The sequence below is a fragment of the Molossus molossus genome, unplaced genomic scaffold, assembly GCF_014108415.1.
Source record: "Molossus molossus isolate mMolMol1 unplaced genomic scaffold, mMolMol1.p scaffold_m16_p_17, whole genome shotgun sequence".
Taxonomy (NCBI): domain Eukaryota; kingdom Metazoa; phylum Chordata; class Mammalia; order Chiroptera; family Molossidae; genus Molossus; species Molossus molossus.
In genome coordinates, this window is record NW_023425352.1 from 50,077,788 (window position 1) to 50,095,869 (window position 18,082).

Below are 18,082 nucleotides of genomic sequence, written 5' to 3' on the forward strand. Positions count from 1 at the left end.
AAGATCCTCTGGTGAGGATTAACAATGAACAACACACACACATGAACCTTGAAACAATATAAGTTATAGAAGCCAGACACAAAAGGCTATGTATTATATAACATCATTAATATGAACCAGCTGGGACAAGCAAATCCAGAGACAACCTATCGGTGGTAGCGAGCAGGGAATAAGGAGCGACAGCTTAATAGGTAGGGGTTTCTTTTAACGATGAACATGATCATGATTGCACAACCTTATGAATACACTATAAAGCCAGTGAATTGTACAATATAAAATCTTTAAAATGGTTAATTACTTTCGGTGAATGTTATCTCAATTCTTAAAGAGTTAGGGAGATGCTACAGGATATATCCGTTCTTCCAAGTACCTGAACTAGAAAGGAAAAAAAAAAAGGGAGAAAAAACGCAAAATGGCGGCGGTCTCACGAGATCACGTGACAGTCGGGACTTTTTTTTTTTTTCCCTTCCCCCCCTACCTTCCCACCCTTCCGAAAGCCGTTCCCACAGAGCTTGCGCAGGGACACAGCCTGTCTCATTGTTGCTCATCGTTAGGCGAAGCCAAGGTAACCTTTCGTAGGCACGCTCTAGTTCTAGCCGCAGAGTGAAAGGTGTGGGCGTACTGAAGGCGAGCTGGGGCGCGCGCACGTACACGTAAACGCGTACGCGCCGCTCCTCGGAGAGGGGGGTTGGAGGGGAGAGGCGTGGTAGAAGAGGGGGAAGTTGGCGCATGCGCCTCAGTCTGACGGGTTTGAAATGGCTTCGGTGTTAGCCGGGACCCGATTCAGGTGAAAGTCTGGTCCTCTCGTTTGAAGCGGCGGCGGCGAAGCCGGGTTCTTAACGTCCTGTCGATCCGCGGAAGGGCTGGGAGCGACCCTTGGTAGCACGGCGTCCGCAGGCTGGCGACGGTGGGGCTCTCGTGGGACTGAGGCGGGAGGGACACGGTCCCTTTTGTGCGGGTCGGAGCAGGCCCGGCGCGGCCGGCCCCTCCCCCACCCCTCGCTTTTCCCCGGCTCCCGAGGTGCTCCCGCAGCGCCCCACAGCCTCGGTCCGGCGGGTCCGGAGGGATTGCCCACGGCTGTCCCTCGCCCCCGAGCCGCTGCGGTTTTAGCCCTCCTGGCCTCTGGGCCCGGGGCGTTGGGGCCACTCAGGGCGCCGTGGGTCTGGGGAGATGGAAGCTTTCTTCGTCCGGCCCAGGAATTAAGGGGGCCAGGGCTGTCAGTATTCCTCTGTTGGCCCTTCGTCTAGTCTCGTGGAGCTGAGGATTCCGTCTTCCCTGGTCTCAGGCCCGCGAGGAGCTGTGGCTGGAGGAAGATGGATGGCAGAGCTCTGGTCCCTCCGAGTCTCCGGGGAAGGAGAGGGTGCGCGGGCTCCGATCTTCGCTTTTCCTGGCTTGTATTTGGGGGGAGGGATCTTCGCGATGCTTCTGTAAAGGGCATCCGTTATTTCAACTGTCTTTCCCCTCGAGGGGAGGAAGAGATAAGGGACCCCCAGTTTCTTCCCTATTTGAGAAAGTATGGAGATGTTCGTTAATTAAATGATAACTCTTAAATTCCTTTACTCAGTGTCTTCCAATTTCCGTTATTGGTTTCAGCACTTTGAATCCCCAACTCACTGCCAAGAGAAACATGCAAGCTATATTTTCTTGGAACATAAAACTGTTAAGAAGTGGGTAGATAAAAGCAGATGGTCTTCTGTTTAAATGTGATAGTTTGTAGTCGCAGAAAGAAGTGCCTTTCTTGTAAGTCTACCCCCAATGTCATCTATTGAAGGGGGATACTTTTGATGAACTACCTGACGTAAAAAATGTTGCTGCATATTGGACGTTCAGTATGCTCCTTGTTATTTATACTTAGATCTAGGAAGATGTCCTTGACAAATTAAACATTTCTTTTGTGATATTTATAGTTTGGTTGAACTTTCAAATGTGGATCCTTTCTTAATAGATCGCGGCTATAGAAAAACAAGCGAAGGTTTTCGCCAGGCTGTCATCATGGCTCAGTTTGGAGGACAGAAGAATCCGCCGTGGGCTACTCAGTTTACAGCCACTGCGGTATCTCAGCCAGGTCAGGCTACTGAACATTTGTACTGTAAATGGGGGCGGCATGGTATAACTGAATTAGGCTATGCATAATACTGTAATATGTTCACAAATGATATAACTTTTAACTTTGTGAAGCTCCTTTTAAAATTTCATGGATCAACGAGCAATACTCTGTATTACACAGCAGTTTGGAAGTTTTATAGTTTTTCAAATGTTAAATTGACTTTTAATAATTTAATTATGTTAGAGGTTAGCAGCCACTCATTTATTAGAGTTTATCAAAATCATTTGGCATGTTAAGGTGTCAATGTTCAGAAGTTATAAAGTTGACCCTTGAACGAGAAGGGTGATTAGGGGTATGGAACCATCCCAGTGGTACTACTTTTGACTCTCCAAAAACTTAAACTTTACCAATAGCTTGCTGTTGACTGGAAGCCTTATTGATAGATAACACAGTTGATCAACAACACATTTTGTTTGTTATATGTATTATATATAGTATGCTTACATTAAAGTAAGGTAAAGAAAATGTCATTGAAAGCATAGGGAAGAGAAAATATGCTTATAGAATTCTATATATTGAAAAAAATCACCCTGGCCGGTTTGGTTCAGCTGTTAGAGCGACCGCCTGCGGTCCAGAGAGACCCGGGTTCGGTTCCCGCTAAGGGCATGTACCTCGGTTGCAGTTTGTCCCCGGCCCTGGATGGTCGTGTGGGTGGCAGCCACTCGATGTGTCCCTTTCGCATCGATGTTTCTCTCTCTCTCTCTTCCTCTCTCTCCCTCCCACTCTATCGGTACAAAAAAAAAAAATGGAAAAATGTCCTTGGGTGAGGATAAAACAAAACAAAACAAAACAAAAAAAAACAAAAAAAAAAGAAAAAAGAAAAAAGAAAAAAATCCATGTATAAGTGGACAGCAGTTCAAACTTGTGTTCAGGGCTCAACCGTACTTGAAAATAAATGAAAAATTCATACATTATGAAAAATTACACATGACTTGTTTTTAGTTTTTTGAATTTAAAGTAGAAAAACCAACTCTAAAGAATTTATCAAGCAAAGGAAAAAGGTGTAAAAGGAGCAAATGAATGTTTACATATATATATATTTTTTAATCCTCACCTGAGGACATTTTTCCATATTTTGTTCAGATAGAGTGGGAGGGAGGGAGGGAGGGAGAGAGAAGGAAACATCGATGTGAAAGGGATGCGTCGAGTGGTTGCCACCCACACTATCCAACCAGGGCCGGGGACAAACTGCAACTGAGGTACGTGCCCTTAGTGGGAACCAAACTCAGGTCTCTCTGGACCGCAGGCCAACACTCTAACCGCTGAGCCAAACCGGCCAGGGCGAATATTTACATTTTCAAAATAAAGTGAAAAATGTCATAGAAAGTGTTTATTTCAATAAGGTTCTTCCAATTGCTCTTAGGAAAAAAATTTTTTTACCGTTATTTGACTAATGGTTTGAACCTTTAAGTGTCTGCATAATGAAAATTTGAATTTCTTTGAGGACCCAGAAAAGTTGCGGCTTATTCTGTTAATTTGAATATATTTTTATTTGTGAAATATCTGATACTAGTTTTTTGCTGCATTTTACTGAGACATTGATCTTCTAACTTGGGTATTCTAAAAGTTGATGGACATGACTAGTTATGTAGGTGACCTTTCTTCTTAAAGAAATGGATACTTTTAAGTGTTTAATTACTCTTAATTTGGAGGAGTTAAATGATCAATATTTACTTCTTCAGGCAACTGAAAATAATATAAAATATAGATTATATTTCAAATTCAAGTATTTCTTCATACTTGAAGAAATAATGGTATTGACTTAGTTTTCATGAGATAGGAATTATTAGTAACTACTCTGTGTACAGAAGCAAGTGCTTGGTAAGCTGAGCATGTATTTACCTTTTTCTACATATAGTTTGTTTTATTGTATTTTTTTTTCAATCCTTACCTGAGGACATTTTTCTATTTATCTTCAGATAGAGTGGGACGGAGGGAAAGAGAGAGGGGGGGAGAGAGAGGGAGAGAAACATTGACATGAGAGGGACACATTGACATGAGAGGGACACATCGACTGGTTACCTCCTGCACGACCCTGACCAGGGCCTGGGATGAACCACAACTGAAGTTCATGCCCTTGATCGGAATCAAACCTGTGACTCATTGGTCTTCCCGCGGCACTCTAACTGCTGAGCCAAACTGGCCAGGGCTACATATAGTTTGTTTTAAATTTATATCTGTATTATTTTAGTACAATAGCTGTTATGGTGGAATTCTACTGTCTATAGCTCTTGACATTTATATTGTAATTACTTAAATGTATGTTATTCTCTTTTAAAATATATTTTTATTGATTTTTTTAGAGAGAGAGATAGAAACACCGATGTGAGAGAAAAACATTGATTGGCTGCCTTCTGCTTGCCCGCTATGGGAATTGAGCCTAAACCCTGGCATGTGCCCTGACCGGGAATCAAACTGGAACCTCTCAGTCTATGGGACTGATGCTCAATCTACTGAGCCACACTCGCCAGGCTGTTATTCTCTTATTTTATTTTAAGACTGAGCATAGAGAACAGCAAAGGTTTATGAAACTTGTCAAAGTCAGTAGTAAATACAGGTTCCCTTTTACTATTTGGCTTTAGAAAGTCCAAATGTAAATAATGGGATTTGTGAAACATAGCTTGTATTTGTGCTGCAGGAAATTGTTTATGGATTTTCTTGGACATATCATTAATCAAAAGTTTTTAAAAATCTAAAATTTTATTGATGCATCAAGACTTCAGTAAGTAATCAAGTGTTTTGTTAGCATCTATACTTAGCTTTTCTATAAAGATCCCAGAATAGGGCCCTGCCAGTGTGGCTCAGTGGATTGAGCGTCAGTCCCATGGACAGAGAAGTCCTGTTATATTTGTATCAGAAGCCACTGTCATAAATGAACATGCAACAGAAAAAGGTTAACTGAATAATTCAACTCAAATGAAATATTTTGATCTTTGTGGCTGTATTTCGGACTCATTTTCTCTTGAGAATAATACAAAAATGATGATGATTTCTTTTTTGTATATCACAACGTGATTTTGTTCAGTTAATGGGCGTTTTTTACAAAAAATTCTCAGTTAACAGTGATTTGAAATTTTAATGTGTTCACACAGATGGCATATTTAAAATAATAGTAAAAACTTTAGTAGCCTTGGCATGGTGGCTCAGTTGGTTGGAGCGTCATCCCATACACCAGAAAGCTACAGGTTTGATTCCTGGTCAGGGCACATGCCTAGGTTTTGGGTTTCATTCCCAGTCGGGGCACATAGGGGAGGCAGTAGATTGATGTTTCTCTCTCACATTGATGTTTTTCTTTCTCTTCCTTCTTTTCTCTCTAAAACCAATAAACATATCATATCCTTGGGTGAGGATAAAAAAAAAAAAATACTTTGGTAAAAGCATGCACAATAGCAGTTTATGGCTGAAACCTATTGTAAAATTGAGGATTAGTATTTGAATTATTTCTGATTTTAATACTGACCCAATTCAGTTAAAGAGTCAGTAATTCCTACGTGTCATCATCTGTCGTCTTTAATTTTCTTTTTTTTTTTAATTTTTTCTTTATTGATGTTAGAGAAAGGAAGGGAGAGGGAGAGAGAGCTAGAAACGTTGATGAGAGAGAACGTCGATTGGCCGCCTTCTGCATGACCCCCACTGGGTATCAGTCCCATAACCTGGGCATGTGCCCTGACTGGGAATCGAACTAGCGGCCTTTTGGTGCATGGGTCGATGCTCGACCACTGAGCCACACCGGCTGGGCTAATTTTCTTTTTTTTAACTGCCATATTCAGTCAGTCATATCAAACCTTGACTTTTTCCCCTTTGAAAATGCCTTTAATATACTCCTCCCTTTTACATTTAGGCCTTTTGTACTTCATGTTTCAGTATTTGTATCAGTAGCAGCTTTCTCTTGATTTCATCTTGCATACCAAAGTCTCATTTCAATTTCAGGCCCTTTGATACCTTCCCCAAATCTTTGTATCCCTATCCGTAGTGTGTGCTTATCACAGATCCTTAACTTAAGTTAGGAAACTCTTTTTCCCATTTTTCACTTGGTGGTGATGCTCTGTATTTATTATCCTTGATTTAGTTCTGACTGCTTTTATTTGCTTTCCTTTCTTACTTACTAGATATGCTTTTATTTTTTAACTTTCCCCCAGCTCCATTATACCTGTCAGTTTGTGATATTCCTGAAGCCTAATTTATAAATTACAGAAATTTTCAAAGCTGGATGGGGCCTGAGATATAGGTTCTGTCTAAACTCCTTTCTCTAACAGATGAAAGAAGGTGAAGAAATTTGTTTAGGTCTTACCCGTAACAGGAGAATCTCTGTTAGGACCTCAGAATTGTGGTTCATTGCATCGTCTGTTCTCTTAATTCATCTGCAAAAATATCTTCAAGGACTTTTAGAATACAGGTCAAACTTCTTTGGATGGTATTCAAGGTCTTCTGACTTTCTAGGCCAATTCTTCATTTCTCATTCACACTGAAATACATGCTGTGGTACAGATTCCCACGGACAGTCATGTTTGGGACCAGAGCTTTTAGGTTTGAAAGTTTTAACCGTTTTCTGTTGTGTGGAGACATTGATAGAGCTAGCTAGAGAATTGCTGAATCTTTAAATAGCCCTTAGGTTAATTATATTGACTAGGGATAACTTCAGTATATTTGACTCAAAATATTTGCATATGTATAAGCAGAATTGCAACAATATTATTAAAGTGTAGGGATGGATTTGGCAGATTCAGACCTATTTTCTCAATCATTTCTTTTGACCATTAGTAAAATGACTGCATTGTGGCTATAGAGAAAAATGAACTAGTTCAGGACTTAAAAGTTTATGTGGTGTTTTTAACATAGGTAACTGAAGCTGTTGCCAATACAAATGTTTTAAATATGACTCTATTTTTCTTACCTCTTCATTTTGGCCTGATAGTCTTCTTTGAAAACCCCATTCTCTTGAATTACAGCTCAAATTCCTAAGTTGCAAGATTCATGGTCTTTTCAAAGAAATAATAGCTGATATGATGTACCATGTATACTTATATTAGTAGTTATCCCTTGATAGAGATAGCTGCTTCTAACTCAATTAGTAGAAAAGGAAGATTGCTAGTTGTGTGGGTATTTAACACACTGTTAGTGCTATATAGTAATTAATTATATCAAACTTACTTCTAAGAGTAAAAACATGGCCATAAAATCTGTTAAGACTCATTGTTAATACATATATTTTTTTCTCATCCTCTGAGTGTCTTGACTGTGCTCTCATCTAGGGAGAACTGCATTAACATATGATCTGGGAAATTATTTTGATCTATTATATCTAAAAATATATTGGAAATAACATTGAAAGATTGAAGATTTACTTTGGGTGATATAAGAGTCCTTGAAAAACATGGGGTCAAAATGTAGGTAAATCAGAGGCAATTAAGGATGGAAGAAACCATGAGATTAGGTAGCTTCAACTGTCTGGGAGGGTTGACTAACAATTATTTGAATAGTAGCTAGACGAGACTATGGCTAATGTGGCTCAGTGCATTGAGTATCTTCTCATTGACTGAGAGGTCCCAGTTCCATTCTGGATCAGGGCACATGCCAGGGTTGCGGGCTTGATCCCCAGTAGGGGGCATGCAGGAGGCAGCCAATCAGTGTTTCTGTCTCACATCGATATTTCTCTCTCCCTTTCTCTCTAAAAAAATCAATAAAAACATGTTTTAAAAAAGAGAAAGAGAGAGAGAAAAGAGTCTATGGTCAGAATCACTAGTCATCATTTTGGTGTAACTTCAAGAGAGTGGAAGAGCTGTTGTCTGCTAGTGTATTAATATTTATAGAAATTGTAAGAACCCCATATAATGATTTAGTTAAGACTTTGCCTCTTCTGATAGAAGCACTGTCCACTTAGAAGAATTTTCTCTGGTGATAGATATATTCTGTATCTTCATTGTATAATATGATAGCCACTGGCCACGTGTGACTAATGTAGTTAGTGTGACTGAGGAACTGAATTTCTAATTTAATTTTTATTAGTTGAAATTGAAATGGCCACATAGGCTGCTGGCTGGTGTATTGAACAATGCAGTTTAGAAGATTACAACACTTGGGATATCTTATATTTAAAATACTATTTTGTGCCCTGGCCAGTTTGGCTCAGCAGTTAGAGCATTGGCCTGTGGATCAAAGGGTCACGGGTTTGATTCCTCGTCAGGGGCATGTACCTGGGTTGCAGGTTTGATCCCCAGTCCTGGTGAGGGTCATGCAGGAGGCAGCCAATTGATGTGTCTGTCTCATGTTGATGTTTCTCCCCCACCCCAACTCTGTCTGAAGATAAATGTAAAAATATCCTCGGGTGAGGATTAAAAAAAAAAAAAAAAAGGATGACTCATCTTAGTAAAGATAAAGTTCTAAGGTGTAAAAGTAATAAGGATTTTTTTTTTTGGATGTATCCAAAATGTGTTTATTGGGATGGTTCCCCACTCATCTTGATTCGAGGTGTGTTTAGTGCTGCTTCCTTCTGATCTGACGGAGCATCCTTCTGTAAGCCTTGCTTTTCCTCCTGTTGGCTGACAGAGAACAGTGGAACAACCAACACACAAAACTACTGTTTGTGCATGGCTAAAGACGGTGGTGATTTTATAGCACCCTTGGCATTTTACATCCATGAAGTAGGAATTGGGGCTCTGCACCAGACGTTTCTTTTTGTGTTTCCTCTTCTCTTCTGGAGAGGGATGGAGATCCTTAGCGAGAGGCATATTGTCGTGGGAAGGTCGTCACTGCCGGAAAGGAGTAATAAGGATTTTTATTTTAAATTTTTAATCCTCACTCAAGGATATTTTTCCATTTATCTTAAGGGAGGGAGGGAGGGGGAGAGAGAGAGAGACGTGGATGTGAGAGAGACACGTTGACTGGCTGCCTCCCACACAACCCCAACCAGGGACCGAATAGCAATCAAAGTACATACCCTTGACCAGAATAGAACCCTAGACTCCTTGGTCTGCAGGCCAGTGCTCTAATCACTGAGCCAAACTGGCCAGGGTGTAATAAGGGTTTTTATTTATTTAAAAATATTTTTCTTTATTGATTTGAGAAAGAGAGGAAGGGAGAGGGAGAGAGAGATAGAAACATCAATGAGATGTTTCTTATCGACTGGACTCCTCATGCACTCCACCCTACCGGGGATTGAGCCCACAACCTGGACATGTGCCCTGACCGGGAATTGAACTAGTGACCTCTTGGTGCATGGGTCGATGCTTAACCGCTGAGCCACACTAGCCTGGCTGGGCAGGATTTTTAAATTTAACAATAAGTTTGATAAGGCCAAGGGACAATAGACATGGGACAAGTTCCTCTTTTGTGTTTTAATGGTGTGTTTATTCAGTAACCAATAGCTACTAGTATGTCATAACATAAATGTTTCAGTCATATGAAACTGATTTTACATTTTAGAAAATAATGAAGGTTTAACAAAATTTAGATCTTAAATTTATGTAGTTACCTGGCAGTAGTCTGTGGTTATTTAGGGTTCATATCCTAGGTTTGTCTGTAGAAGTATTGATACGTAGTGATAGACATATTTATTTCAGGTGAGTCATGAGACCTTTAACAATCATATTGAATGAGATAAATGAACAGACTGTTCCAGTGTGGCTGGTTGGGAAAGATCTCCAGCTGACAAATGTTTAGCCACTTATATAAAGAAAAAGATTAAATCAGACATTAATAACTTCGTAAACTTGTCTTTATTGTTGAATGTATTACAGATGTTCCCCCCTTTTTTTCCCCATTGACACCCTCGTCCCCAATCCCGCCCCTCTCCTGCTTTCCCCACACTATTGTCAGTCCATTGGTTATGTGTATATGCATAGAAGTTCTTTGGTTTATCTCATCCTGCCCTCCCTCCCTCCCCCTTCCCTTTGAGGTTTATCAGTCTAACAACCAATTTGTGCTTCTTAATTCCTTCATATTTTACACCCATCCCTCTATCCCCCGCCCATCTCACAACCCACAAAAAGTTCCCTGTATCTATGAGTCTTTTCTGTTCTCCTTGTTCATTTTGTTTATAGATTCAATTGTTAATAGATATGTATTTATGGCCATTTTATTGTTCATATTTTTGTTCTTCAAGAAGACCCGTTATATAATAGTGGTTTGGTGGTGATGAACTCCTTTAGCTTTTTCTTGTCTGGGAAAGTCTTGATATGTCCATCGATTCTAAAATGATAGCTTTGCAGGATAGAGTAATCTTGGTTGTAGGTTTTTGCTTTTCATCACCTTGAATATCTCTTGCCACTCCTTTCTGGCCTGCAAAATTTCTTTTGAGACATCAGCTGACAGTCTTATGGGAGCGCCTTTGTAGGTAACGAACTGCTTTTCTTTTGCTGCTTTTAAGATTCTCTCTTTGTCTTGAACCTTTTGCGTTTTGATGATTATGTGTCTTGGTGTGGGTCTCTTGGGGTTCATCTTGTTTGGGAGACTCTATGCTTCCTGGACTTGTATGTCTCTTTCCTTCACCAAGTTAGGGAAGTTTTCTGTCATTATTTTTTCAAATAAGTTTCAGTTTCTTGCTCTCTCTCTTCTCCTTCTGGCACTCCCATGATGTGAATATTGGTAATCTTGAAGTTGTCCCAGAAGCTCCTTACACTATCCTCATTTTTTTGGATTCTTTTTTCTTTTTTAGTACATGCCCCTAGTGGGAACCGAACCTGGAACTCTCTGGTCCGCAGGCTGATGCTCCAACTGCTGAACCAAACCTGCCAGGGCGGAATCTCTTTTTCTTTTTACTGTTCTGATTGAGTGTTTTTTGCTGTGTTATATTCCAAATCGATGGTTTGCTTCTTGGCTTTACCTACGCTACTATGGATTACCTGTAAATTATTCTTTATTTCAGTAAGTGCGTCCTTCATTTCTGACAGGTCCTTTTTTATGTTGTTGATGTTTTCACTAAGTTCTTCCTTGGAAGTCTCCTTAAGTTCCTTGAAGGTCTCACTAAGTTCCTTGAGCAACCTTATAACCATTGTTTTAAATTCTGCATCTGACTGACTGATCACTTATCCTCATTTTGTTTAGTCCTTTTCCTGGAGTTTTGTTCTTTTCTTTCATTTGGGACATGTTTCTTTGTCTCCTCATTTTGGCTGCTTCCCTGTGATCGTTTCTGTGTATTAGGTAGAGTTGCTATGTCTCCTAGGCTTCGTAGGGTGGCCTATTGTAGTAGGTGTCCTGTAGGATTCAGTGGCACAGCCTCCCTGATCACCCCAGCTGGGCCTTTGATGTGCACCCCTAGTGAGGACTATACACCTGTGTTAATTGAGACTTGATTGCTGTTGGCACATTAATGGGAGGGATTTACTAAGGCTGATCAGCTGCAAGGACTGGCTGTGCCCACTGACCACTGGCCTCCGACTACCTTGGAGGATCAGCTGTGTAGGGGCCCACCACACGGAGCAAGACTTACCTCTTCAGGGCTCTGGTACCCACTGAGTCTACTCATTGAGTGTGTCACTCGTGGAGGTGGTTGAGTGGTGGTGTTCTGATGTGGTCTGAAGCTTTCCACTGAGTGTGTTGGCTCTGAGGCAAGGTCGGCCATTGCCTGTGTTCTATTCAGGGCCACCAGTACAAGCTGCAAAGTGATCTGCTGATGGCTGCTGCTTGTGCTGGGCTTGGAGGTGTCCAGGAACAGTCATGTTGTGAACCAAGGCTGGCTGCTTCTAGTGCCAGGCCTGGGGCCACTTAATGAGAGGTATAGGGCTTGCTGAGACCAGATGCTGCTTGTTTGAGAGATTTTAGGAAACGCTGAAGCAGGATCCAAGACAGGCCAATCCTATGGTAAAGCCTTTGGAAACAGCTTGGGTGGGCTGGAAAGCTGGGCGGGGCAACAGTGGGAGCCAGGTTGCTGAAATCCCAGATATGGCCCCTGTCGGCAGTCCCTGGGGAAGGGCTCACCAAAGGAACAAAGGCCTTCACCAGCACGTCTACCAGGAGAAAGCTGCTTCTCCAGCTCTACTCTGGAGGCCAAACAGCTCAGTTCTTCCCTGAATGTCCCTGGTGCCTTTCAAGCTGCCTCCCTTCTGAGCTTAGAAGGAGCAAATCTAAATAAGTCTGTGCATGGGGCCTTTAAGAAGAGCTGCCTGGGACTCCAGAGGCCACAGCCTCCCTCATCCTGAGTTCTTGGTTTTTACAGTCAGAAGTGATGGGGACTTCTCTTCCTGGCACTGGAACCCTGACCTTGGCTCCTGGTGTGGGAAGGGGACCCCTCACTCCTCAGGGAAGACCTTCACAGCCAAGATGTCCCTCCTGATTTTTATCCACAACACCAGCCTGTCTGCGCCTCCGCCCCTTCTACCATTCTCGATGTGGCTACTTTAATTTTGTAGTTGTAGGACTTCCATTCACCTCATTTCCCGGCATTTCTGAATGATGGTTGTGCTATGGTTTAGTTGTAATTTTGATGTGGTTGTGTGGGAGGAGGCAAGTACCACGTTTACCTACGCTGCTATCTTGAGTGGAAGTTGTAAATGACTTTTAAAAAGTTGTATTACAGATATATAAAAATTATGACCACAAGCACAATGATTTCACATAATTTGAATTAATATTGTGAGGCCAATACTAGATTGTAAATTTCCTTCCCATAAATTTTTTCTGGCAATTGAATTTTTCATTACTAATGAATCTGTTTTGTAGTTTCTAATTCATCACATTGACTGTCAACAGTAGAAAAGAGGTATGTTGGTCTCGGCTATCATTCTACCTACTTAATGTTGGGCTGCTGTATGGTGCCAGAGTCCAGAACACCTGGAAAAGCTATAGGAGAAAAAATAGACTTTCTGAGATATTGGCTCTGAGCCCTTCTACTGTGGCAACTACCAGTACTTTCTAGAGTCCTAGAAATTGGCATCAGCAGAGTGAAACAGAGCAAATCTGAGGTCAGAGCTCAGGTGGGTGAAAGAGGTGCTTAGAATTTAAAATTTTTTTCTTTATTGATTTTTAGAGAGAGAGGGAGAGAGAGAGAAACATCAATGAGAGAGAACATTGATTGGCCGCCTCCTGCATGCCCCTCACTGGGGATCAGGCCCACAACCTGGGCATGTGCCCTGACCAGGAATCGAACCAGCGACCTCTTGGTGTATGGGTCAACACTCAACCACTGAGCCACACTGGCCGGGCGAGGTGCTTAGAATTTAAAATGCTAATAATTTTTCCTAGGATCTTTCTCTGTTTTATGTTTACATGAGAATCATGCTTCTATTATCCTAGAACAGTGGTTCTTAACCTTTTCTGAAAATCTAATGAAAACTTTGGAATTTCTGGTCTGAAATTTTGCCTATGATTTCAGAAGGTTAAGAGGACTAACTCGTTAGAATCTGTGCCCTAGATTTTGGTACCTTTTTCTCTTCTCATTGCAGTTAACCTCATTTTGAACGTACATTGGTGTTAAGATATTCCCCACTTCTTTCTATTGAAATTCATTTAGTCTTGGTTTCTCCTTTTTCCCCATTATGTCAGCTGACTTACCTTAAAAACAAAAGAGAAAATATTAATGTGGTGAGGATATACACTATGTATATAGGATATTTAGTAGGGTTCTCCCTCCAACCCCCACTTTAGGCTTTGCCTTTTTCCTCCTTTTTAAATTGTGAATAGTGTTTTTGCAGGAACTAATTTGTAATTTACAGGAATCCCAAACATGATTTCTGGGATTTGTTTATTTTCTGTTTTTACCTTACTTTGTTGTTGGTTTGTTTTATTTTTACATAAAATTAATCTGTGCTCTTAAACAACTGATTGATGATGAATATCAGACTTCTAAATATTTTCTGGGATATTTCAGACTAGGTGCTTTGGTTAGTTCAATAATTTGTTCTCTGTTCTGTTCCTGTAAAGCATAGTATTATTCTTTCTATAGGGTTATTAACTAATACCTATAGAGCAGCAATTTTTCAAGTTATTCTTAGATACAAACCAGATATAATGGAAAAGGGAGTGTTCTGTGAGCAAATACTGCTTTTATGGTAATCTCTTTGACATTTGTAATGTTTCGTGGAATATTAAAGGTTCTGAGAAACCTTGAAGTAAAAATATGTGATTATTCACTATTTCTTAAATTTTTTAAAACTTGGACCTCTTTTTGTCAAACTTCAGTGTCCCAGGGAGCTAGGCATTGTTTTAGGAGATTCAGTTTGGTGAAATGCATGCTAGACTGCAATTTTTATTTGATTGCTCTTTTGCATTTAATGGAATTGCATAAAAGCATTGAGTAAAATCTTTCTTGTGTTCTTTTCAGTTTTTAGCCCTGATTAAGCATACATTAACCATTAAGTACCAAAGCCTGTCATTTTGAGCCCTCCCCACAAGTATTTGGCTTATGTGAATGATTATTTTAGGTTACTATGTGGTTAATTTTATCTGTCATTGCTCAGTACAGTAGTGTGTTTAAAATTAAAACCTTTTGTATTTTTTAAGTGTTGGTTTTGTCTGTTTTCTAGATTTACTTTTTTTTTTTTTATCCTCACCCGAGGACATTTTTCCATTTCTTGTTCAGGTAGAGTGGGACGGGGGGAGAGAGAGAGAGAGAGAGAGAGAGAGAGAGGCACACACAGAGAGAGAGAGAGAGACAGAGACATCGTTGTGAAAAGGACACATCGAGTGGCTGCCACCCGCATGACCAACCAGGGCTGGGGACAAACTGCAACCGAGGTACGCGCCCAGAGCAGGACCTGAACCCAGGTCTCTCTGGACTGCAGGCAGATGCTCCAGCCCCTGACCCAACTGGCCAGGGCTAGTTTACATTTTTTTAATGCAAAGAGAAGTACATGAAAATTCTGTCCAGTAGAATGTTTTAAGGGTGGATCACTTGCAGTAACACTGCCCTTACCATAAATAAGATTCTCATCTGCCTGAAGACAGAACAGGAATTTCATAGTAAAATAATTTATTTTTTGCTTATACACTTGATTTTTTTCAATATGGTTTTGTTTTTTCTAAAAATATTCTCGAGGGTACTTTAGCCTCTGGTTTAGATAAGGTAAGGTTGGTTGGGTTCATTCTGTAGTTTAAAAATATGTTTTTATTGATTTTTAGAGGAAGGGAAAGGGAGAGAGAGAGAAACATTCATGAGAGGGAAACATTGATTGGCTGCCTCTTGCGTGACCCCCACCCGAGAATGAGCCCGAGACCTGGGCATGTGCCCTGACCAGGAATGGAACTGGTGACCTCTTGGTCCATGGATCAACACTCAATCACCGAGCCACACTGGCTAGGCTCATTCTGTAGATTAATTTTGTAGATTAATGTTTTCTTATATCTATCATGACATGAACATTTTATATAAAGTCCTTGGGATCTGGTGTGGGACATTAATCAGTTAAATTTAACAAGCATTACTGAAAAATGTCTCTAGGTTTTTACTAAACCATGGCAGACCATAATGCATAACTTAGCTCTCATTGAAAATTCCTGGAAAGGACCCAAATAATCTTGATTTCCCCCTCCCCCCACCCCCACCCTCCTTTAATCTCATTTTAGCTGCACTGGGTGTTCAGCAGCCATCACTCCTTGGAGCATCTCCGACGATTTATACACAGCAAACTGCATTGGCAGCTGCAGGCCTTACCACGCAGACCCCAGCAAACTATCAGTTAACTCAAACTGCAGCATTGCAGCAGCAAGCCGCAGCTGCAGCAGCTGCATTGCAACAGGTAAATCTTTAATAGGTTTTGCTGTGTGACATAGAAAACTATGAAATCTGTGTAACGAGGTCAAGAACCTTTACTTTTTAAAGAATAAATTGTTACGTGTTTTTATTATGCTTAGTTTTTTCTGGAGACAAAAATTGTATATGCCCAGAACTTATAGAGGAGTGTGGTTGCATAGTCAGACTCAAATTGGCAATTCATTATTTGAGCAAAATTCAATTCTTGTTGGATCCCAGAGTATAATCACTATTTTATTTATTTTAGATGACATTGAACTTTTTTAGAAAATTTATTTTTAATGCAATTCTGGTTATATATTTGTATGTTTGTATTTATATTGCTTTTGGATAATAAATAAAAATAATATACATATTTTTTTTTTTAAATTTTTTTTTCCAGCAATACTCACAACCTCAGCAGGCCTTGTATAGTGTGCAACAACAGGTTAGTTTACATCTTCCATGTTAAAAACTGATTTTTAAAAAGCATTTGTTTCAAATGTAATTCATATACTATTTGTTTCCTGTCATTTACCTTAATGTGTGATTTGAATTCTTTTGGGGTAGGTGAAAAAGGAATGTCTTCAAGGAAAAGGAAGGTAGGAGACAGGTCCTGAAAACCCAAATCTTCAGCTAGCAGCCGGTGTTAGCCACATTTCTATGAAAGCATGCAGAGGATAATCTAGAAAGAATCACTCTGTTGAGTCTTTGGCCCATAAGTCCTGTCTGGAGCCTCTAGTTCCACTGTGCTGTACGAGATCACATGTGAAAAAGAAACCTACACCCTAGATAGACAACTGGCTTTCAGCCTTTATTTTTTAAAGTAACACAGCCCTAGTCCTTTTTTCATAATGATATTGTATATTGAAACCCAATATACAAAATACTATAATAGAGCTATTGAAAATGGGAGGAAACCTATCCATGTAGTTCCCACCCTACTCCCAATTTGAAAACTCCTGACTTAGACTAAAAGTTAGTTTCTTTGGTCCCTTTTCCCTAGGCTCATACTCTAATCATGTTCCTCAAGGTCTCATATCTAATGGTAGGAAGAGCTAAGAAAAACTGAACCTAAGGAGAAGCTTGTCAAGGAGAAGCATTTTCCCTACAGAAATCTAGATAGGTTCTAGCCTATATCCATTTTAGGCTTTTCCAGGGTTAAGAGGTCCTCTTCATTCCTTCTCAATGCCTTTATAAACTTCGGGAAAGCCCTGGCTGGTTTGGCTCAGCATTTAGAGCGTCGGCTCTTGGACCAGTGAGTCATGGTTCGATTCCAATCAAGGGCACATACCTCGGTTGAGGTTGTCCCTGGCCCTGGTTGGGGTCGTATGGGAGGCAGCCACTCAATGTGTCCCTTTCACATCGATGTTTCTCCCTCCCTCCCTCCCTCCTACTCTGTCTGAACAAAATGGAAAAATGTCCTTGGGTGAGGATTAAAAAACAAAACTAACTTCAGGAAACTACAGTGGTCAGGAGAAGAAAAGGGGATATTAGAGAGAGGGTTCCAAAAACTTGAATTCAAAGAAAGACACCATGTATAGCAACAGGCTTCTCAGTCTGGAAGCTCTTATTCCTAGATTCATGCCCCAATTTTATCCCTGGCTTAAATCCTTTGGGGTTTCAGAAGCATTGCAGTTTTCCTGAAGATTACAGTATCTCACTAATAATTGCTTTAAACATTTAAAAATTGACAAGAGATTGATGTTAAAGTTGGCTATCTTGTTTTCAAAATACATTTAGACTTATTTCAGTGCTGTTAATGAAATACATTATTAAAGATTATGTCTTAAGTTGAACCATATGAAAATGGCAATACTTAAAATAATCTTGCCTTAAAAAATGTCATTACTCGCCCTGGCGGGTTTGGCTCAGTGTCAGCCACGGACCGAAGGGTTGAGGGTTTGATTCCTGGTCAAGGGTATGTACCTGGATTGCAGGTTCGTTCCGGAGAAACCAATAGATGTGTCTCTCTTTTACATCCATGTTTCTCTCTCTTCCTTCCACTCTTTTCTAAAAAGTCAATGGAAAAACATCCTTGGGTGAGGACTAACCCCCCATACTCACACACATTCTATTCTGTCTAGATAAATGAATTTAAAATCAAGTTTTCTTGATGGAGAAGCCTATAGCTGAGATCCCTGGACCTGTAATAAAAGCCAGCAAAGTTACTGCTTTTACTCTGATGCTTTCCTGAAAGCTCTTTGCAATCAGCTAAAATGCTTCATCTTCAACAAAGAACTGTTGAACTATTTTGGGAACTTGTGGAAAGGATTATGACAGTAACTCTGGAGTACACACTTCTAATGAAG

At 40.4% G+C, this 18,082-nt stretch overlaps 2 protein-coding genes across 4 annotated transcripts in view; one reads left to right on the forward strand and one right to left on the reverse strand.

The window, feature by feature from the left end:
* Positions 1–754: 754 nt before the first annotated feature.
* CCAR1 (cell division cycle and apoptosis regulator 1) overlaps positions 755–18,082 on the forward strand; it is a 64,478-nt gene continuing 47,150 nt past the window's right edge. For 2 of the 3 annotated variants that reach the window (XM_036264824.1, XM_036264825.1), the window contains exons 1-4: positions 1,346–1,360; positions 1,946–2,065; positions 15,605–15,777; positions 16,174–16,218. In XM_036264824.1, coding sequence (XP_036120717.1) covers positions 1,993–2,065; positions 15,605–15,777; positions 16,174–16,218 — 291 coding nt within the window. In that variant the 5' untranslated portion in view covers positions 1,346–1,360; positions 1,946–1,992. Of the gene's footprint in view, positions 908–1,345; positions 1,361–1,945; positions 2,066–15,604; positions 15,778–16,173; positions 16,219–18,082 lie in introns of those variants that run through there. The other variant, XM_036264826.1, reaches the window with a different exon arrangement.
* On the reverse strand, positions 8,488–8,835 carry LOC118632651 (40S ribosomal protein S27-like). Its single transcript, XM_036265876.1, has one exon. It carries the CDS (start codon positions 8,833–8,835, stop codon positions 8,488–8,490), a length of 348 nt encoding a protein of 115 aa, XP_036121769.1.

Bases quoted from the DNA above. Each gene is read 5' to 3' on its own strand.
- LOC118632651 (XM_036265876.1), bottom strand. From the start codon at position 8,835: ATGCCTCTCGCTAAGGATCTCCATCCCTCTCCAGAAGAGAAGAGGAAA.